This window comes from Bidens hawaiensis, unplaced genomic scaffold (genome assembly GCF_021521415.1).
Source record: "Bidens hawaiensis isolate Kalapana, Puna unplaced genomic scaffold, B.hawaiensis_p1.1 tig00018747_1, whole genome shotgun sequence".
Classification (NCBI taxonomy): Eukaryota; Viridiplantae; Streptophyta; class Magnoliopsida; order Asterales; family Asteraceae; genus Bidens; species Bidens hawaiensis.
This window is the reverse complement of record NW_027492840.1, coordinates 217052-239862: the sequence shown is the minus strand read 5'-3', so window position 1 is coordinate 239862 and position 22811 is coordinate 217052. Positions and strand designations below refer to the sequence as shown.

Sequence of the window (22811 nt, the reverse complement as noted above, 5' to 3'; positions counted from 1 at the left end):
CAATCCCAACTCATGGTAGATTCCGCCATACGTCATGAACTCTCTCGTTCAAACTAACCAATTTCATGGGCGTGATGAGATGGATGCACCAGCACAAATAAACCCGCTCTACCGCATTTTACTGAAGATGTTATTTTCTTACATCTTTACCCTTTTTCACTTGCAGGAAACGCAACTATTTGGCTTGACACTCAGCCACATGGCACGCTCACCACTTGGGAATCACTACGTTCAGCTTTTATTAAGAAATACTTCCCACCTACTAAAGCAGCTCATCTTCGTGATCAGATCCACTCTTTTCACATGGAGCCGGATGAACCATATTGTCATGCTTGGGAGCGCTATCAGAATCTGCTGTCTCGTTATTCACAGAATGGTCTCATACCATGGGCTCTCGTCGAGAAGTTTTACAATTGGCTGAACTACGAAACCCAAGTTCGTTTTGACACGGCTGCGGGAGGAAATCTAATGGATAAGAAAAATATCACCGAATGTAGCGACATGTTTGAAAGTTTTGCTCAATCAGAATACGCCAAAAGTCCACATCGCGGGAATTCCACTCCCATCACTAGTACACCCTTATCTTCTCGAGGTGTACACCAGGACAATCTGGATACTAGTGTGGATGTTGCCTTGGAATCACTAACTAGAGAGGTGAAGGAACTTAAGACAAAGGTGGATAAGTGTGAGTTTTGAAGGGGTGGACATGGTACTTTGGAGTGCCTGTTGATGAATCAAGAAGTCAATTTTGTTGCTGGTCTGAATAGGTTTCCCAACATTTACAACAACAGCAATCATAACTGGAACACCTACAAGAACCCAAATCAGAATAACTCCAATTGGCGCCCGTTGGGCGCACCACTTGGCTTTCAAAATTCTTACAGTCAAGGACAAGGTCAGTATTTCAATAATAATAATAACAATGGTACTAATATTCAAAATAATGTGCAGGATTCGAATGGTGGAATAGGACGTTAAGAGGATACGATGAAGCAAATCCTGGAGAGAGATCAAGTTACATAGAAAAAGTTCGCCAAGCACGACTTACTCTTTAAGAATCAACAATCATTTTTACGTGACCTTTAAAGGTCCATGGTGATATTGCTCAACTTCTCTACGATAGACCTCATGGCCAATTTTTTGGTACTACTCAACTGAATTCGGCTGCTCAATTGAAAGCCATTACTACTCGAAGCGAAAGGGTTTTGGGTCCCGTGGTAGTTAGAGAAATATTTGAAATAAATGATGAGGAAGTGGTAGATGAAGAGATCGAGATAGAAGTTTCGGGTAATACACAAGGTAACACACCAATTATTGAGCCACAAGTAGAGAAAACGTCGGCTGAAGTCCGGCCACCACACATCATTGATCTTATCCATGTCCCGTATCCCACTCGTCTAAAGTATCAAAATTACACAAGGAAATACGGGCATTTTCTAAATGTTTCGACATTTGAAGATCAATCTTCTGGTTATTGAAGCTCTTCAAAACATGGCAAAGTATGCGAAATTTTTGAAAGATTTTCTCAATAGAAAAGATCGGTTGGGGGAGGTCTCATTTATTAATCTTAGGGAAGATTGTTCTGCGGTAGTATTGAATCAGGTCCCGGAAAAGTTGTTGGATCCGGGTGTGTTTACGATCCCGTGTATGTTTGGAAGTGATATGATGAGTCAAGAGTTGGCGGATTTGGGTGCTAGTATTAATCTTATGACATATTCATTGTAAGAGAAGTTGGAGTTGGCCGAGCTTACACCGACTCGCATGCCATTGTCATTGGCGGATCGTTCGGCTAAATATCTGTGGGGTATTATTGAGAATTTTCTAGTGAAAGTGGACAAATTTGTTTTTCCGGTAGATTTTGTGGTACTTGATATGGAGGCCAACGAAAGGGTTCCCATTATTCTTGGTCATCCATTTTGCGAACAGTGAAGGCTCTTTTAGGTGCGTATGATTGGAGGATCACGCTTAGGGTTGGTGATGAGAAAGTTACTTATGATGTTGCTAAGTCGATGAAGCACCTAGGTGATCATGATGATTTTAGTGGTCCATGCCATTCGGTTTATTTTCTTAACTCTTTTATTTCGGGTTTTGACACAAGTCTTGATTACATATGTGGAGCCAATCTTGTTGGGATGGATATGGATGAAGAGTTGAAGGAAGAGGTAGTGGATGACGTTTCATGTTTGGCGGAGATTATGGAGGTTAGTGAGGTTATTTGTGAGAAAGATGTAGAAATACCCGCCCCGTTGGAATTAAAGTTCTTCCGTCACATTTGGAGTATGCTTATCTTGAAGAGGGTTCAAATTTGCCTGTTATTGTTTCTTCCAAGTTGACGGAGGAAGAAAACTCAAAGTTGATAGAAGTTTTGAAGCTGCATAAGGGGGAGATTGCATGGAGACTTTCAAATATTCAAGGCATTAGTCCCGCTTATTGTACCCATCGGATTTTGATAGAAGATGAGTATAAACCGGTAGTTCAACCCCAAAGGCGTCTTAACCCAAACATGCAAGAGATTGTCAAGAAAGAGGTTCTTAAGTTGATGGATGCCAGGATGATTTACCCGATTTCAGATTCTCAATGGGTAAGTCCAACCCAAGTTGTTCCAAAGAAAGGGGTATGACGGTTGTTATGAACGAAAAGAATGAACTTATCCCTTCGCGTACGGTTGCCGGTTGGTGTGTGTTTATTGATTATCGGAGGTTGAATAATGCTACTCGGAAGGACCATTTTCCGTTTCCGTTTATTGATCAAATGTTGGAGCGTCTTGCAGGTCAGCAATTTTATTGTTTTCTTGATGGTTTTTCAGGTTATTTTCAGATTCCAATCGCACCAAAAGACCAAGAGAATATGACTTTTATATGTCTATATGTCACGTTTGCGTATCGTCGCATTCCGTTTGGGTTGTTTAATGCTCCAGTTACTTTTCAGCATTGTATGGTGGCCATCTTTCAGGATATGATAGAGATGTCCATGGAGGTATTTATGGATGATTTTTTGGTTTACGGTAATTCTTTTAATCAGTGTTTGGGAAATATTGAGAGGATATTGAAAAGATGCACTGAAACGAAGTTGATGTTGAATTGGGAAAAATGTCGCTTTATGGTGACGGAAGGGATCATGTTGGGTCATAATATTTCAAGAGATGGTATAGAGGTGGATTGGGAAAATATTGATACGATTAGTAGACTTCCTCCACCAACAAGTGTAAAGGCTATACGGAGCTTTCTTAGTCATAAGATTTCTCTTGGTGATGCCCAAGAGAACTACAGCACCACCGAAACAGAACTTTTAGCCGTTGTGTTTGCGTTTGACAAGTTTTGGTCTTATCTTGTGCTTTCCAAGACCACCGTTTTTACCGATCATGCAGCTTTGCGTTTTCTCTTCCATAAGAAAGACGTGAAGCCTCGTCTTATACGATGGATTCTTCTACTTTCAGATTTTGACATAAAAATCAAAGACAAGAAGAGGACGGAGAATGTAGCGGCAAATCATCTTTCTCATTTAGAAGATCAAAAGAGAGAGTAGATTCGTGAAGAAGAGATTGGAGATAGTTTCCCACATGAGTCGATTTATTGTGTTGCGGAAGAAAAGTAAGGTATGCCATGGTTCACCGATTTTGCTAATTATTTATCTACCAGCATTGTGTTGAAGGGGATGATTACGCAACAAAAGAAGAAATTTTACCGGGATGTTGCTCGGCATGTTTGGGATGATCCTTTTCTTTTCAAGATTGGTGGTGACTGGATTCTTAGAAGATGTTTGACGAATGAAAAAGGGTTAGATATCTTAAAACATGTTCATGAAGGTTTAACAGGGGGTCATCATGGAGCGAATGCAAAAGCCTCAGAAGGTATTTGATAGTAGTTTTTATTGGCCGTCAGTTGTGAAAGATGCGATGGAGTTTGTTAAGACGTGTGATGCTTGTCAACGCACCGGTAATATTTCATCAAAGAATGAGATGCCCCAAAACCCTATACAAACTCTTGAAATTTTTGATGTTTGGGGAATCGATTTTATGGGACCGTTTCCTATTTACAGAGATTACAAGTATATTTTAATGACAAAAGATTATGTTTCCAAGTGGGTTGAAGTCCAAGAATTGGCCACAAATTATGCTAGAGTTTTTGTGAAGTTTCTTAAGAAGTTGTCCACTCATTTCGGCACTCCAAGGGCGATTATTAGTGATCGAGGTACTTATTTTTGCAACGCCGTTATGGAGTTACTCATCGCACCTCTACCTCTTATCATCCCCAAACGAATGGTCAAGTCGAGAATGCAAATAGAGGGGTGAAGAGAATTCTAGAGAAGACGGTGGGAATAAGTCGGAAAAAGATTGGTCGGAGAAATTGAATGACGCGCTATGGGCATTCAGAACCGTGTATAAGACACTGTTGGGCACTACACCGTTTATGCTAGTTTACGGTAAAGCATATCATCTTCCTGTTGAGTTATAGCACCGGCCATTTTGGGCATTGAAAACGGTTAATCTTGATCTTACCGAAGTTGCAAGGAAGAGATATTTTCAAATTCATGAGTTGGAGGAACTTCGTGATGCGGCATATTCTCGATCGTTAGATATCAAAGAAAAGACAAAAGTGTTGCACGATCGACATTTGAAGGGAGGTAAAGACTTCAAGAAAGATGATAACGTGTTATTATTTAACTCTGGTTTAAAGTTATTTGCAGGTAAACTGAGATCAAAGTGGACGGGACCATATTTGGTGAAAGAAGTGTTCTCGTATGGAGCCGTGGAGTTTGAGAATCCGGACAATGGAACGTCATGGAAAGTGAATGACCATCGTTTAAAGCATTATCTTGGAGGGCCAGAGTATTCAACCGAGGTGGAGGAAACTCCCCTCGATCCATCAAACTGGAATCATCGAAAGGGTTCTTGAGTGAAAACTCAAGTGTAGAGTTTGTATATTATATCTTATTTTCATTTTTTTATTTTTCTTTGAGTCACTAACAATAGTTTTTGTAGTTTTGTTTGCGCCGTTGAGTCGTTTCAAGGAATGATCACCATCATGGAGAGAGGATTTGACGATAATTCAAGAGGTTCCAGGTAAGTTTTCGTAAAAATGACATAAAAAGGGCATAAAAAGACCTGGTAATTTTTTGAAAATTTTTCTAAAGCCTCATCGCGCCGGGCGACGAGGCACAAACACCCCCCGCGCGACGCGGAGAGAATTTGGGTAGGCAGTGGCGCTGTGCTGCACGGCCAAGCGCCCACCCTGGTCGCGCGGCGCGGCCGGGTGCGGGTATACCAGATTTGTTTTGAACTTTTAAACCATATTCTTCTATTTTTACCACTTTTTCAAAAACCCCTTTCTCCCTCACCCAAAACCCACGAACCCTAACCCATTTCTTCACCAAATCCACCAATTTTATACCGTTTTTCACCAAATTAAACCATAAAATCATCATAATATCATCACATTATCCTAACCCACCATTATTTTTAACCCATTGATCACCATTCAAGTCACTTGCACCACACTAGATTTCCAAATTTTTGCAACTTTAATTCTTGTCAAAGGTATAGTTTCTTGTATTTTTATACTTTTTATGTAATTGTAGTGCTAGTTTTTACTTTGATTTGGTTAGTTGGTTGTCGGGTTTGGTTAAAAGATAGTTGTAGGAGTTAGTTTATGGGTGCAGGTTGGTAAGGTTTGGTACAGTGGTTCAGTTTGTTGGGTGCGGTTGGTTAGGTTGGATATATTTGGAAGAATGTTTCGCAGTTGCGGTTGGGTCGGTTTGGGTTGAACCGAGCGTATCTAGTGTTGGGGTTTTGGTTTTGGTTTTGGTTTTGGGATGTTGGACATAGAGTTTTTAATGGACGAAACAAGGTGGAAAAACGGTTTTATTAACTATATATTTTGCCTAATATTGGTTTTCCGCTCATTTTGTTTTGACTCAATGTTCAGTTTGTTGGCACTTGGGCTTAATTGAGACAATTAAAGTGCCGGGAGGAGGTAATGTACATTGAGTCTATGTTGTATTTTAGAGTTTTGCAAACTAACTTAGTCTTTAAATTTGATTTTTCGTTAGCTTTATTTTGAAAATAAACCGTTCGTTCGTACTTATTTTCCATTCGGATGAGTTCGGTTTGAAACATTTTGTAAACCCGGATTTCAAAAATATTATTTATTTTCAGTTTAAAAAAATCCAAAAATTACAAAAATATTTTACTTTTACTTTTTAATTTTCTTACTCCAATTGTTTGTTTTCTTGTCTAATTTTGTTTTAGGATGTTGGATATGGACATGTCTAAAGACACGGGAAAGCGAAAGCAAGGTCCGACTCTACGGCCATGAGGCGGGCTAGCCGAGGTGGTTATTGCTAAACTGAAATCTAGTCATATTGAGTATCAAAATAAGCCGATCGAGACGAGAAGAAAAAGTCAAAAGCTCTGCGATAGTTCGTTACTTCATGTTGTGGAAGATTCGGCGGAATATATTCGGATGGATAGTCTCCTTAGTTCGGATCTTCTCACTTTCAAAACTATTGATTGGAATTTGTTGGATACTATTGGGCAAAGAGAGCGAGTGGATGAGTTGTTGGGTCCAAAGTTTAAGGCGATCTTGTGTCTTGACGAGCCGCAATACAAATAGTTGACGTTGGAGTTTCTAAGTACTTTTCAATACAAGGATGGTAATTTTGAGCAACCGAATGCAGTTACATTTGTTCTCGGTAGGAAGACGTATGATATGGATATGTTTGAGTTTGGGATGAGTGGTTTTTACTCGGTTGCAGAGGTTCAATTGCTGGAAATTAAGACGAGTATAACGGACGCTTTCACAAAACAAAGACCGGTAAGTTTTACTAATGTGCAATTGGCTAGGTTTTGGGAGAAATAGTGATTTCTTCGTTTTCGGGTAATATGGTGAGTTCGGATATTCGAGACCCGGTACTTTGTTATATTCATCGGATTTTGTTGAACACACTTATTGGTCGAGGTTCAGGTGAGAATAAGGTGAATTGGTTAGACTTTTTTTTGTTTGTTGGCGATGGTGGAAAAAGTGCGGGTTAATTATGCTAGTATTTTGGCATGGTCTTTTCACCGCACGAGACGAGGTGGAACAGATAAAAGGTCAAAGATTGACATTGACCCATATATCACGGTTATCGCTCGAAATTTGGGTTTTTTCTGACTTTTAAATCAGATTATTTGAGAAAGGGGCCAGCGAGGGAATTTGTTTGTGTAAAAGATTGAGGAATTCGGGGATTTTAAAGCTCAGTGACCCGTTTGCATGGGAAGATATTAAAGCGGGTCCATAAGTTCATCCACTGCTGGATACCGAGGCTGCTGCGGCTATGAGAGCCGGATTGCCTACACGTCATCAGAGGGCCATTACATAGGTCTGAGAGAACGGCTATACAGTTTTTGGTTAGGGAGCCTCACCCAGAGACGATTACTATGGAGTCGTTGTATGACTAGATGGGGTCCGGTTTTGATCAAATGAGGAGGTATATGACTGAATAGTGTGATGATTTGAGGCGGATTATAAGAGAAAATCCGACGAGGCAGGATGACACGTTGAGTCATTTAATGACTGGGTTGCACATTGGTTTACCAGACTATCTCCGAAAGTTGGATGTTGCGGGTTCGAGTGGTTCGAGTGACCCCGGGTGGTTCGTGTTATGGTTATAGGGCACTGTTTTACATGTCGGGTAACCCGGAGTTTGATAATGCGGAGACGTTTCGGACGTATGAGCAGAGTTCAGAGGAGTAAGAGGGCTAAGACTAAGTGTGGGGGCGACGTACCAGCTTTGGGAGTTTGTATCTTTTATTCATTTTTCTTTTTAAGATGTTTTTGCTTTTATTTTTATTTGGTCTATACCGATATTATTCTACACTAGTTGGTTAGGTAGGAGGGTTGGAGTATGGTGACTATTTGAGACTTATGAATAACTATAATTTTCTAGATATTGTGTTTGATGTCACTTAGGTATGTTGAGAGGAGTGGTCGTGTTCCTTCAAAAAGAGAGAATGAGTTGCAAACTCTTGGTGAGCGGTTTGTAAGGAGAGCACCCATGGAAATAGACTGGCACATTGACAGTCTTGCATATTACCAGCTAAGTCTTTTCCATTGTATATGTATTTATTTTTTTATGTTTTCGCTTTTACTTTTATATTTTTTAGGTTTTTGTTTTTTTTTAATTTTATTGAGTTGTGTTTCTATGCTTACATTATGGACAATGCAAAATTTAGGTGTGGGGATGTGACACAAGTGTTTAAACTAACTTTAGTTTGTTATGGATTTAAAAAAAATGAAAAAGTTTTAAAAATGTCTCTTGAATATAGTTTTTTGTTTTAGAGTGGGAGATGATGATACTTATCGGAAATTGGTTTTTAAAACTACTAATAGTATGAGATAATTTAAAAGAAAACACACTTAACTTAGGATGTGTGGGTAGGCTCAGCCTTAAGAATGAAAGGGAAATTTGATAAAATGGGTAAAACGGAAATCTTTTGTGGGTAAAGCGTTTTGTCCGTGGAATAAAAAGTAATGAAAGGTTCGGCCATACTCAAACCTAATATTTGGTATGAAGGTGAAAATATTATGAAATTTTAAAAATTTGAATACGTTATCATATGATGCTTGGGTAAGTTTAACGTTAGAGTATGCCAAGTAGCCGATGATATAAATCTTAAACTGTCTAGCTTTAGTGTTTAACACTTCATTGCATATGGTTTTATAACCTTAAATCTTGTATTGATGGAATGCCTCGGGTCCGGAGACTATGGGTCTGTATGCGATTTATCATCTGGGTATGAACAACTCCTAAGTGGGGTTGTGAATATTAAAATGCTAAAATAAGAGCAAACCCGTAGTTATCTGCCACATAAGTCATTAAACATGATCACTACGTACTTAAAGTACAAATACACTACTGACTTTATAATAACCCGAATATTTAAGATAATAATTATAATAGTTATATATTTCCATATTAATTTAAATGTTTGTATTTTTTTTTAACAGTTCGTAAGCTCATATAGATAAACATGTTATCACTTAAACAAATAGATAAACAAGCAAATACTTGAAGGGAACCTAATCCTATTATTTTAAGATACAAATACAAATTTTAAACTAGCCTTATCACCTTCTGATACATCTACGTAGCTACAATACCTACTCTCGTGAAACACGTCTTCTTTTCGAACATTTATACCCTCTCAACCTCAGATTTCCCTGATAGAAACTGCAACCAATTCCGCCTTCGTCAATCACTATTCTTCTTCGGTTCCGTTGCACCACCAGCCTTCGTTTGTGACCGAGTAAAACCTCCACCATCGTCCCGCAAACTTGCCGGAAGCCGCCGCCACTGCCATCGTTTGTTGCTGGAAACAATATTAGCTGCCACCAACATCGCGACCGTCTATTTCTGTAACATAACTGTTAGACGTAAAGTTGTTCGGCTTGTGAGGTAAATTAACAGTTCTGATCAGCCGCTACTGGTTTGTATACGCTCTTAACGTGTTCTAATATGGGGGTGGGTTCGTTGATTCGTTACGAGGACAAAAACCTTATTTTAACTAGAAATATGTAGTTGGAAATTTTGATGTTAAACACAAGAATGAAATATAAACAAAATAAGTTTCTGTTTGTTCGTTCGTTTGGGTGTTGTTTGTTGACGTTGGAATCATGTAGTTGCATATTCATTTTATCCAATAATTCATGCAGCCAAGTCCAATGTTCAAATCTCCAGCCCATGTGTCTTGTTTTTTTTAAATATAATAATCATAACATAACTAATACTAATTGTTGTAAATCTGTTGTATGCAAGTGTCAACAAAGTTAGAATATTACGTAAGAATGATAAACTATATAAAGAGTTAGTGGGTCTTTTTAATAATCAATTGAAAGTTATTTATTTTATGTCTACTCTTTTATAACAAATAAGTAAATATTGTTTTAGAAATTCATATAACTAAATTGTAAACTACACGTATTTGGATATTTAATGCATGGGCAGAAGACGATGGTTATTTTTTTTTTCAACTAATCAAGAACTAAAGGTTTCTGTCATGGGGAAATCAACGAATCAACCAATGCAAATTCTGTTTGTATATCTAATTTAGAATGTAACCAAATCATAGGTTATCATACGACTTTTGGACAACTTAGAGTTTTAATTAACTTGGCTTACTTTTGTCTGCTAACTAAGGTACGGATTCTGTTTCTCGTTACTTCGTAGTACGGTTTTTGGTTTCTGTCACTCATAGTATAAATTATATTCCGTTACTTCGTTACGGTTTCTGTTTTCGTTTACTTATAGTATGACTCTATTCCGTTACTTTGTAGTACGAATTTTCGTTACGCGTCAGTTATATTTTGAGTTCAGTTATATTATATTATATTTTTATAGCATGGAATATATTATAAATTTTGTACTCGTTATTGCATGTTCCAGTTTTAAATATACTTAGTTATATGCTTTTAGCTTTTGTACTCTGTCACCCGAGCATGTCTGAAATGTCGTATGGGCGTCAACGACATGCACTTATCGTGACAGTGCGTAATAAAAGTTCACGGCGTCTCTAGTTTGTGCTTATGTAGCACATTGGCCCCTAGAGACGAATAGATCGATCTTAGCTCTGAGTTTGCGTTTGTTATGTGGAGATGGAATAATAGGTGTACGCCACGCTCACCGTCTCATAGGTGCATGGACTAGCTAGCTGTGTACCAGTCTGTTCTGTTTTGGCTCGTGGGTGCTTCCGTTTTACGTGACTTTGAGTTTTTGATATGTGTAGTCACGTGGTTTGATGTGTGTATATGTTTTGATAGGTTTCTGATATGCTTCCGTATGCGTTTGATTATGTTCTGGCCAAGTGCCAGATCATACCTCCGAATTTTATTAAGTATATGTTTCGGTAAAAAGGTTGGTTTCGAGTTTGAATTGAGGTCCGTATATTTATTTTCTTACGTATGTCTTTACCTATACTATTGTTCTTTCCGTTACTGGGCAATTTTTGGCTCAACCGTATTTTCTTGTTTTGTTTTTCTTATTTTGTTTTCAGGTAATCCGGGACTCGGGGAAATTAGTGATGAGAAAGAATAATGAAGTTCGAGCTTTTAAAAGTTTATTTATTTTGGTTTAATAATGTGACTTAGGTTGATTTGATATCTGTAATAGTGACACGTCAGCCCGTTCCGGGTTGGGGTGTTACAGACTTGATCATCCACGATGTTAGCCATGTGGGTCCCCTTGCTCGCGTCTCATTACCATTAAGAAACGAACCACAAGGGACACGCCACGTGCGAACCCTACAGATTAATTCGTGCATACTCACTTATAGTGAAGGGTTTGGGTATTGCTTGATAACGGGGGGTATGTCATGTTGTGGGGAACACTAGCTAATTAATTAATTATACTTTAAATCATATCTAATGGATGCTTGGTAGACTTTGATGCTTAAGCTTAGGTGGATAAACAATACCCTTGATCGTCTTAACTGTTCATGAAATAAAAAAAGAGAAATAAAAGTTTTAAATCTGCTTATTTTGAGGCTTAAGTTAAGTTGGGGTGGTCTGGTCCGGTCTGGTAAAAGCTAAAAATAAGCGGCTCTTAATTTTGTAAACTACTAAGTAATATAATTTTTGGTTCTTATTTGTCCCAGTAAAGATTAAGGCATTGGTTTAAGTGGACAACAATATCGGTGATCGCAGTTTTTGTGTTTCTGAGCTTTAAATTAATCTATATGTTTTTAGACTGTATTTTCCGATTTTGAATCCACTGCATTAGACTTTTTCAGGGACGAAAAAAGAATAAGTGTGAGAATATTTTATATAATGCTATATATATATATATATATATATATGTTTCCCATTTATATTTTATTTAATATTAAATTAGTTTTTGTTAGTTTTTAGTAAATATTTGTACACTACTAACATTATTATGTTTTGTAGGTTTCGGGATTTGATCGTGATTAAAAAGAGCAAAAAACGAGCCAAAATGAGAAGCTGGAACGCGTCAGCAAGGAACTGGAAGGAGAACCGGTCAGACTAGGCCAATCGGACCAACCCCCCTATTCCAACGCGTCGCGCCGCGCGACCATCGGGGCACACCATGGCCGTGCGGCCCCTTGACCAAGATTTTCCAGACGGTTTTAGTTTTTTGTTCAATGTTGGGCCTTGTTTCAATATATAAGCAACCCTAACCTTAACCTTAACCTGAACAATACCCTACAGCCACCAGATGAATTTGGAGTTTATTTGAGCTATTATTCGAGATTCTCGGCGGTTTGAAGGCAAGAGAGCATCCAGTGAAGAGTTAAATGTTCAAGAGTGAAGATTACGGGTTTTATCACCTTTGATTTTCCGTTCTGTATTATTTCACCATGTTTTCATATTTATTTACTTTGTTTGATTTTGATTACATGATGCTAGTATAAACTACCTAGGTCATGATGAGCCTTTGTTTGGTTAGATTTTAATTGGGATTATGTTCGTTATGGATTTTATATTTTAAGTAAATTCTTGAGTTTGATTTAATTGATGCGTATGATTACTTGGTTTTATTAATGGGAGTTTCAAAGTTAATGGTCGCCGTCTGAAGCACTAAATTGGTGAGAATGCGAGCATGGAGGAAGGCGAGGTTTTACGCCTTATAGCATCTTTGGGTTAGACATGAGAGAGGATCACGCTGAGGACCCGTTAAACCAAGCGCTCTCGGGAAACAGCCCGATTCTTGTTTATCTGTTTTTATTTTTGTTTCTAAGGATCCTCCCAATTGAAGCCGCTCGTACTCAATCTCCATTCGAGCAGCTGATTTTGAGGGTATTATGTTTGTCTTTTCATATATATATAAATAAAATATATAAAAACAACAAAATCCAAAAAAAATATAAAATCATAAAAATACAAAAACATGTTTATTACTTGTCTTTGTTTTAGTTGTGTACGCCGCTATATGCGAGCGATTTTGCTAAGTACAGGTTATATCTTTTCGCATTATAGCTCTGGATGGCGTTTTGGATCTATTCTCCCGAGGTTTCGGCCGCGAATGAATTGTTATACGGCCGTTGATACACATATTATGAAGACATGCACATAAACCAAGAGAGTAATACGTTCTTTTATTTTATTATTTTCTTTTGTTTCTTGTTTATTTGTATTTTTATTTTTATTTCTTTTCCTAATGCTCATCGAGGACCATTCGTCGTTCAAGTGTGGGGATGAGAGTTTATTTTACTTAGTTGTAGGAAAAAAAAGAAAGTTTTTTAAGTGTGTGTGTGTGTGTGTATATATATTAATAATAATAATTATATAAAAAATATACAAAAAATAGAAAATTTTCAACAACTCAAAAAGATTTTAAAAGTTGTCCCTTGTTTTCAAATTATTTTTATGCATTAAACAAGAAATGATACTAACTACCGATCATTGTCGCTCTTGAATTTTGAAATAAAAATTAGTTTTTAAATAAGAGCATATAATTTGGGATGTGTCGGTGGGCTCAGCTCTTTAGTTGCTATAAACAGTACATGTTTGACTTTAATTGATTCTTAAAATTGCTTGAACTTTAGTAGGATGCGTTAAAAATAATTTTGGGATGAAAGCCTAGGCCATACTCAAGCCTCATGTTTGATTTGATTGCTAAATTTTAATGAAAATGTGAATGCTGGAATACGATGTTTGGGTAGGTTTAACGTTAGGGTATACTAGTTAGCCCGTGATATAAACATAAAAAAACATACTTTTAGTTTTAGTGGTAGACACTTCATAGGTGTATGGTTTTATATCCTTAATTCCTGTATTGATGGGATGCTCCAGGGCTCGGAGACTATGTGTCGGTATATGGTATATCATCTAGGTATTCACATCGCCTAAGTAGATTTGTGAATATTTAAATGAGCTAAAATTAGCAAACCCGCAATTTATTGCCAAATTATAAGTCATAAAACTTGATCACTCGTGCTTTAAAGTACAAATTACATTACTGAATTAATCAAACCATGTTGTTAGCCATATGAGGTCTCCTTGCTCGCGTCCTATTTCTATTAAGAAAAGGACCACAAGGCTCACGGCATATGTAAACCAACAGATGAATTCGTGTATACTCACCGATGTTGATGGTCCTAGGGTGTTGCTTGACAACGGGGGTATACCGTGTAGTGGGGAACACTAGCTAATTAGTTCTTAATTGCGCTTAATCGAGTATCTAAGTGGCTGCCTAGTAGACCTTAATGCTTAAACTTATGTGGATAAACAATATCCTTGATCGTCTCAGTTTTGTTTAATTGATATATTTGTTTTATTCGTTAGCTATGAGGTTTAAGTCAACTTGGGGTGGTTCCGGGTCGGCAAAACCGAGCAAAAGATATTTATTTATTAATTTTGGCTTCCACTAGTTCATATATACTTAAAAATTGTCACATGTTATTTGTCTCGTTGCGTATGGAAAGGTCATGGGTTTAAAGTGGACCAATACACATGCAATCGCGGTTAATGTTTTGATAACGTTGTTGAATATTGAAAAACCAAAATCATGAGTTGATTTGCTACTATCTATCGGTTATGATCCTGTGCATACTTTTTTTTCAAGGAAGAAAAAGGTTTAAGTGTGGGAATGTTTGATGTGTTGTAAAACACACATTTTTCCTTACTAGTTTCTATGTCGTTTTGCGCTTAAACGTTAACAAATATCAATTTTCCTTGCGTGAATTTACATGTTTGTGTATGTGATAGGTTCCATGTTGAAGAGAGCGAGAAAACGAGTTAAATGAAGAAAGAATCAGCTAAAACGGAGATCGGGTGAAGCCGGTATGCAGTTACGAAGTTTAAACGAGTCAGCAGTCGATAAACGAAGACCCAAAGGGCCTGGCCGCCACACGCGACCAGGCCAGGCCCCATGGCCGCACATGGCGGTGCCTCACTTGTTCCCTCAGCTGCCCAAGTCAAGAACCCGACTATTTTGTCTTATTATAACCTGGTTGGACTGGATTTTATATTTTTTAACTTGTTTAACAAGTTTATAACACTTATATATATATATATATATATATTATAAAACCCTAGATCAATTATATAACCCTACCAGCCACCAAAGAAACCTGAGGAACAAAGAATTAAAGAGGAGAAGGTCTCGGTTCGTAGTTTGATTCGTTATTTTTCGATTTATGAATTATTAACGATTGTAAGTTCGTTTTGAGTTTTAAAACCACAAGACAAGTTTTAATCAGTTGTTTATGAACATGTTTATCATTTATATCATTATTATCTGTTGTTCGTTTAATATGATTGGCTCAACTTGTTTGAATAACCTAGGTTTGATGTTTAACGGTTAAAATATATTAATTTAGGGTGCTTAACGAGTGGTTGATTATTTTTCTATTGTCAAAGTTCAAAATTAAACTAGTTTATGGTGCTAAACTAGTTTTAATCACCTAGGTTTGATTGTTTTTCTATTGTCAAACTCATCTGCTACCTACCATATGCCCGAAGCCACCTCTGCCGAACCTCGACCCCCTCACCGTGTTGTGGGTGCACTTATAGATTATTTTTTATGTTAACATTTAATTCATTTATGATTATGTAAATTATTACTTACTCTAAAATCAATAAACTGATCGATTAAAATAAATAGTTCATTTGTTCCCGTTTCCTTTTCTGGAAAACAATAATACAGTGGTTCATTAATGTCGAATAGGTGCAGTTGTTTTCATACACATTGTTCAAGTGATCCAGACGGACCAGACCTTATGGTACATGTACTTGACCTACGAGATATGAACCTTCAATACCAAGATGATCATCAAGCACACAATACTAACCAAGTCATGGTACTATACATGTAACATTAAGCCACCAAATTTAAAGCCGGAAAATATGTACAATATTTATTGCCATCTTATAATACAATTGATTTTTATATAACCTATTCGAATTATATTCAAGGTTCCCTGGTTTTTGTTTTTTTCAGAAAATAATGGTTTCTGGAAAAGTAAAATCCTTAAAAAAAGTCACACTTCGAAAAACATGATTTTGTTTGGGTATTTTAGTGGTAATAAGTAGAGGTGGCAATTGGGTTGGGTTGGGTTGAAACGGGTCATGGGTCGGAACGGGTTAGGGTCGAAACGGGTTAGGGTCGAAACGGGTCACTTAAAAAAAGGTTGTTTTGGTTCGGGTCGGAACGGGTTAGGGTCAACAGGTTCAGGTTAGAACGAGTCAATGTATGAACGGGTCAAAAAGGGTTTCAGCGCGTAACAGCTCGTTTAAGCGGATTTTCAGTTCGTTTCAGCGCGTAACAGCTCATTTAAGCGGTTTTTCAGTTCGTTTCAGCGCGTAACAGCTCGCTTAAGGGGTTTTTCAGTTCGTTTCAGCGCGTAACAGCTCGTTTAAGCGGTTTTTCAGTTCGTTTCAGCGCGTAACAGCTCGTTTGAGCGGTTTTTCAGTTCGTTTCAGCGCGTAACAGCTCGTTTGAGCGGTTTTTCAGTTCGTTCCAGCGCGTAACAGCTCGTTTGAGCGGTTTTCAGTTCGTTTCAGCACGTAACAGCTCGCTTAAGCGGTTTTTCAGTTCGTTTCAGCACGTAACAGCTCGTTTGAGCGGTTTTTCAGTTCGTCTCAGCGCGTAACAGCTCGTTTGAGCGGTTTTCAGTTCGTTTCAGCACGTAACAGCTCGCTTAAGCGGTTTTTCAGTTCGTTTCAGCACGTAACAATTTCAGTTCGTTTCAGCGCGTAACAGCTCGTTTAAGCGGTTTTTCAGTTCGTTTCAGCGCGTAACAGCTCGCTTAAGCGGTTTTTCAGTTCGTTTCAGCGTGTAACAGCTCGCTTAAGCGGTTTTTCAGTTCGTTTCAGCGCGTAACAGCTCGCTTGAGCGGTTTTTCAGTTCGTTTCAGCGCGTAACAGCTCGTTTGAGCGGTTTTTCAGTTCGTTTCAGCGCGTAACAGCTCGTTTGAGCGGTTTTTCAGTTCATTTCAACACGTAACAGCTCGCTTGAGCGGTTTTTCATTTTGTTTCAGCACGTAACAGCTCGCTTGAGCGGTTTTTCAGTTTGTTTCAGCACGTAACAGCTCGCTTAAGCGGTTTTTCAGCTCGTTTCAGCGCGTAACAGCTCGTTTAAGCGGTTTTTCAGCTCGTTTCAGCGCGTAACAGCTCGCTTAAGCGGTTTTTCAGCTCGTTTCAGCGCGTAACAGCTCGTTTAAGCGGTTTTTCAGCTTGTTTCAGCACGTTTTGACCAATTTTGTAGCAATTCAGCAATAAAAATCAGTAATTCTGCTCGTTTTTGTCCGTTTCATCAAGTTACATAACCAATACTTCAAACAAGGTAAACAATGATGACATTTCCGAACCAAAACATCATTTAAGTACTTTAAGATCACATATTTGCACAATGTCTTTATGCAAAATAACAATGATGACATTAAACAATTCAAAACAACTAGAAACCCTACTACAAGTTGCATTTTTGGTCAACACAAGTTGTTCCTCCATCTCGATCTCGTTTCATCTAAATATGTAAAAAAGGAAAGTTGTTATATTAATAAACATATACAAAAATAAAAATAAATTGCAAAGAGAATTCAGTTTTAATACCTCTCGGTCAATCTAAAATTGCTACTATTATAACTCGGAATCAACGCTTCAATGTCTTCAGCAAGTTGTTCCTCCATCTCGATCTCGTTTTCATCTAAATATGTGAAAAATAAAAGGTGCTGTATTAATAAAGATATTTCATAAAATTTAGTTGCAAAAGAATGAACTTTTAATACCTTGTAAAACATCCAACCAATCTTGAGCGCATAGCAACGCCTCGACATTGGATGGTAGAAGTGAAGTTCGATACTTGCTCAAAACCCGACCTCCAATACTAAAAGATGATTCGGAAGCAACGGTAGTAATTGGGATGCTCAATAGATCACGAGCCATTAGAGCCACTTTTGGATACCTTCCTTGATTATCCTTCCAATACGTAAAACATCAAGTGGTTGTTTTCTGTCTAGTTGAGGTTCATCTAAGTACAATGTTAACTGAGACTTTTTGTTAACATCATTTCTATATTGGCTTTCAAATGAGTCAAATCCCTCCAACTCGTCCAACGTGTTGTCACCAACATTTGAACTCTCGGGTCTTGAAGAATCGGGCATTGTCTCCGATTGAATATCATACTCCATAAATAGCTTATGAATGCCATCAACGATACTCTTCAATTTCGTTTTTCGCTCTTCAACTTTCATGTCAAGTTTTGAGAAACAATACTCAACAAGCTTAACCTTGTACCGTGGATCTAAAATAACCGCAAAAGATAACACCATACTATAACTTTCCCAATATTTATCAAACTTTTTTTTCATGTCTTTTGCCATGTTACTAATAACATCATCTGTATTGCGAATTGCTTCTTCAATATGCAATTGAATTTTCCACACTTGATGAAAATATAAGTTGGAAGTCGGATATAAGCTTCCAGAAAACAAAGTAGTGATATCATAGAAAGGTTTCAAAAATTTTGTGATTACTTCCACCCTTTCCTATTCCTCTTCTGATGGATTACTCTTAAAATTGGAATCAACTAGTGCTAACTGAGAATAAGCCCGACGATAAGCCAATGCACAATCAAGCATAAGATACGTAGAATTCCATCTCGTTACGATATCTTGACGAACATGTTTACCGCACCGTAATGAAAGTAATTCGATGCATTCTGCGAACTTACACTTCCTAGAAGCATTTCCTCTCACATACTTAACCGAATCTCGAACCTTTTCAATGGCTCCTTCAATTACTTTAATTCCAGCTTGAACAACAAGATTTAATACATGGGCAGAACAACGCACATGAGTATAATCACCATCACACACTAATACGTTATTCAAACGCAAATGACTTTTCAAAGAAGATACTAAAACATCATTATGCTTTGCATTATCTAGTGTTACTGTGAAAATCTTTTTCTCAATACCCCATTCTGCTAAAAAGTTGATCATGTGCTCTGCTATGATGAAACCAGTGTGTGGAGGAGGTATAAATCTAAAATTCAGTACCTTTTTTCTTAGAACCCAATCCTCATCAACATAATGAGCTATCAATGCCATATATCCGTCTGTCGTGAGAGAAGTCCATAAGTCAGAAGTCAAACATATCCTACTAGTCATGCTTTGTAATTTATCTTTAAGAATCATCTTCTCCCGATCATATACTCTTAAGATATGCGACTTTGTAGTGTTTCTTGTCATGTCCTTCACATCAGCATGTAAGAATTTATGCAAATCTCGTGTTCCCTCATGTTCAACATAACTAAAAGGGTAGTTATGTTTGATGATTGAAATTGCTATCTTCTCTTTATACAAATCTAGATCTAAAGGGGCATATTTTATTGGTGGACCTAGCTCATCAATATCAAAACACTTAGGGATATGTCGTTTTAAGTTCGATGTTACCAAATTTGAACCAACCTTGTACTTCTGTCCACACGCTTTACAACTTACTTTCTTCGTCCCATCAGGTTCAACCATTACGCAACCAAAGTAGTCCCAAACATAAGAACGTTTACTTGAATCATTTGAATTAACTTCATCATCTCGTTCCTCACCTATACTATGTTGATCAAAACCAGTGTTGCTTGACATATTCGCCAAATATTCTTGAATCTTGACCTACCAAAAGTCATGTAAAAAATATTAACAAAAGAAAAACTTCTACGAAAGTGGTTCTTACTTTATTTAATGAACTAGCGCCTTTAAATTACACAAGCCTTCTTTAAATAATGGGATTATTTGTGAAAAAACAAATTGTATATGGTTCATTTCAGTAACCTTAAAGTTAGTTGACAGATAAATTTGAGTCTATTAAAATAAGTAAACACGTTTAAACGGGCAACTATTATAAATTAAAAGGTTAAACTAAATGTATCTCCCTTTCTTGCTATTAGTTTCTAAACATACTATCATTAAACTTTATTTCCTTTAACATCTTTAATTGACATGTTAGTCTTTTTAACTCTTTTTTTTTCATTTTATAGTCTTCTTAAAATTTTAGATAAAATACTATTTATATATATAAAAAAGAGTTCAAATAAAAAACAAGTGTTTTGTGAGAAGTGTTAGAAGAGCTTTAAAATAAAACAAACCACCTAAATATGACACTATACAATGTAAATATGAAACAATACAATTATTTAGAAACTACCAATCTCAACCACTAGATCATAGATCCAAGGGCCTAAATTTATTCTTATTCTTCTCACAAAAATATTGTTTTTTACATTAACCCTACCCTATATATATATATATATATATAACATCTTTAATTGACATGTTAGTCTTTTTAACTCTAAGTATGATCCCTAGAATTAGAAAATTCAATTTCGTTGACATATATATCAGTAAGAAAGGTCTACATATAAGTGTAAAACAATAAGATAAGAGGAAGCTTCTCAATCACTAATTGTAAATTTTGTAATGCACTATCTTGCCCCTCCCAGAAGGAGCACATAGATTTGTAGTAATTTTGATGTTTTGCGCTTAGGTCTTGTATGCCTGCTTATGCAGAAAGACCAAAGATGATAGTCTATGCATCATGATAACTCAATGTGCATTATACAACTCACTTTTTAGAGCTAGGAGTTCTCGTTTTTACTCTTAAGACCTGAAGATGCCCTCTTTATGGAACAGAGTATATGGACAACACCAACCATAAGAGTATTCTATGTATCGTAAATCAAATTGAGCTTAATATGAGACAACCCATGGAAGTAGACTTACTCAATTCTTACAATTGCAATATTTGTTACCACGATGGAAAAATGAATATTGTAGCTGATGATTGAGTAGAAAAGAAAAGCCTTCACATATATGTACGTTGGGATTAACGTTACAATCATGCCTTACAACTTGGATTAGAGATGTTCAAGGCACTGAAGAAAGAGAAATCTAAGCTGATTGAATAGAGTTTAGATGCCTTGATATGAAAATTTATGTGAAATAGTATTAGGCGAACGCATAAGTCTAAATGCTCAATTCATCATAGATTTCATAAACGAAATCCCACAAACACCTAAGTGAGTATGACACTCTCTAGGTAATAGCAAAACAATTAGTTCATTCCCTAACCATTAGGAAAAAGATAACATGGAGAATTGATTCCTAATGGAAAGAACGCTAGAGTAATCTTGTAAGGTAAATTGACAATTATGGTTCCGGAACATAATTGTGAATTTACAGATGCATTTGAACTCTAATATGGCTTTCTATGTCAAGGATCGGGTTAACTCTCCAAGAATCTATGAAATACTCGCCTACCATTGGCTTATTTTCTTTAAGCAGTTATCTTCCAGCGTTACAATTTCTCTATTGGGAGCCTTACAGGGAAATAGAATTTTTCAACCATCACATTACTAAGCTAAGTTAGAGGGAAGTTGTGTCTTCATTATATTGGACTCTTTCAAAATCGCCAATAGAGTTGGTCCAATAGTGTGTAGGTTCAAATTACCTCTGACAGTTAATAGAATATGTAACACATGCGACGTATCTAATCTAAGGAAATGCCTATCTGACATATCATTAATCAACACGATTCCGGATGGACATCATAAAAGAACATGCATAAGTTATGAATAAGAACATTCAGAAGCTTAGGCAAAACTAAATCGAGTTGATTAAAGTTCGTTAGAATTCAAGACTTGGTCCTAAGTTCACTTGAGAATGTATACAGATGAAAAGAATATACCTTCATCTATCTCTGGTAAGATCAGACTCGAGTACTACCTTCCTAAATTTCGGAACGAAATTTCTTAAAGGAAGGAAGAATGTGACATCTGCCAAAATTTTCACTAATATAATCTCGATTAGCAATAACAATTCGTCATTATGAAAAAAAATCTTCTTTATTAGTGATATAGATGTTTCAAAGTCAACAAAAAGTGCAAAAAATCGCCACGTAGCGAGGCTGACGTGGAATACCCTCGGGTAAGGAGTCAAAAAGTAAATAAATCCTTGAAGGGGCTAAATGATCTCAAAAAAATAAAATGCATATTAAAGTAGTCGAGACAATGTATAAACTTAATTTTAGAAGGTTTGAATTGCAAAAAACTAGAAAATAAGTGTTTGAAAGCAGGTAGAGGACACCGTAAGGACCCAACGTCAACAATTTCCAAAAATTAGTTTCTTAGGCTTGTATTATCAAGACTCCAATTTTGTTCAAAGTCTGACAAAAACTATTAGAAACGGGATTCATTTGATTAGCTAAAATTCGTTAGAAGTTAAACTGAGAAGTTAAGATTATTGTTTAAACACCTGCTCACTAACCCAAACCCATGTGACACCACCCATTGATTTACCCATTTTTTTTTACTTAAACCATGTCTCCAAGCCATGGTTAAACCATGTATCCAACCCATGGTTTACTTGAAAAACCATGTGCTCATCATCCTATATATACATGCCCACACACACATCACAAACACACCAACACATACTCACATTCAAAACACACACACACACATATATTAGTCAAGATCAAGAAACATGGAGGTTTAGATCAAGAGATAGAAGATTAAGCTATTAGGAAGCTAGGAGAAACATCACTCTCACTAATCAATATCTTCATCTTTCAAACCCTCAAAGAACAAGTAAGTTTTAAAGTTATGATTGATTGATTATTAGATATGGATGCATAAGGTTTGTTGTTCTTGAGGTTGTTTGAAGCTTGAAAGATGAAAATAAGGATAATTTGTGTGTGTATATATATGGACCGTAGGTATGTATGTATGTGTAAGAAGGAAGATTAAGCTCATTTACACATGCATACATACATCATAAAGATCCTACATTGACTGTTAAGTTTGATATTAGGGTGTTG

At 36.8% G+C, this 22811-nt stretch overlaps 1 protein-coding gene and 1 pseudogene across 1 annotated transcript; one reads left to right on the top strand and one right to left on the bottom strand.

The window, feature by feature from the left end:
• The first annotated feature begins 1491 nt into the window (after nucleotides 1-1491).
• LOC143556866 (uncharacterized) lies at nucleotides 1492-3525 on the top strand. Its single transcript, XM_077046088.1, has 6 exons — nucleotides 1492-1627; nucleotides 1727-1863; nucleotides 1932-2201; nucleotides 2297-2581; nucleotides 2818-3004; nucleotides 3113-3525. The coding sequence occupies exons 1-6, from the start codon at nucleotides 1492-1494 to the stop codon at nucleotides 3523-3525; spliced, it is 1428 nt and encodes a 475-aa protein (XP_076902203.1).
• A 13899-nt stretch (nucleotides 3526-17424) lies between these two features.
• LOC143556868 (zinc finger BED domain-containing protein RICESLEEPER 2-like) lies at nucleotides 17425-19582 on the bottom strand (annotated as a pseudogene).
• Between the last annotated feature and the right edge of the window lie 3229 nt (nucleotides 19583-22811).

Bases quoted from the DNA above. Each gene is read 5' to 3' on its own strand.
- LOC143556866 (XM_077046088.1), top strand. From the start codon at position 1,492: ATGGCAAAGTATGCGAAATTTTTGAAAGATTTTCTCAATAGAAAAGAT. The intron at 1,628-1,726 runs GTGTGTTTACGA...ATTCATTGTAAG, and splicing joins GGAAAAGTTGTTGGATCCGG to AGAAGTTGGAGTTGGCCGAG. The intron at 3,005-3,112 runs GTAATTCTTTTA...TGGTGACGGAAG, and splicing joins GGATGATTTTTTGGTTTACG to GGATCATGTTGGGTCATAAT.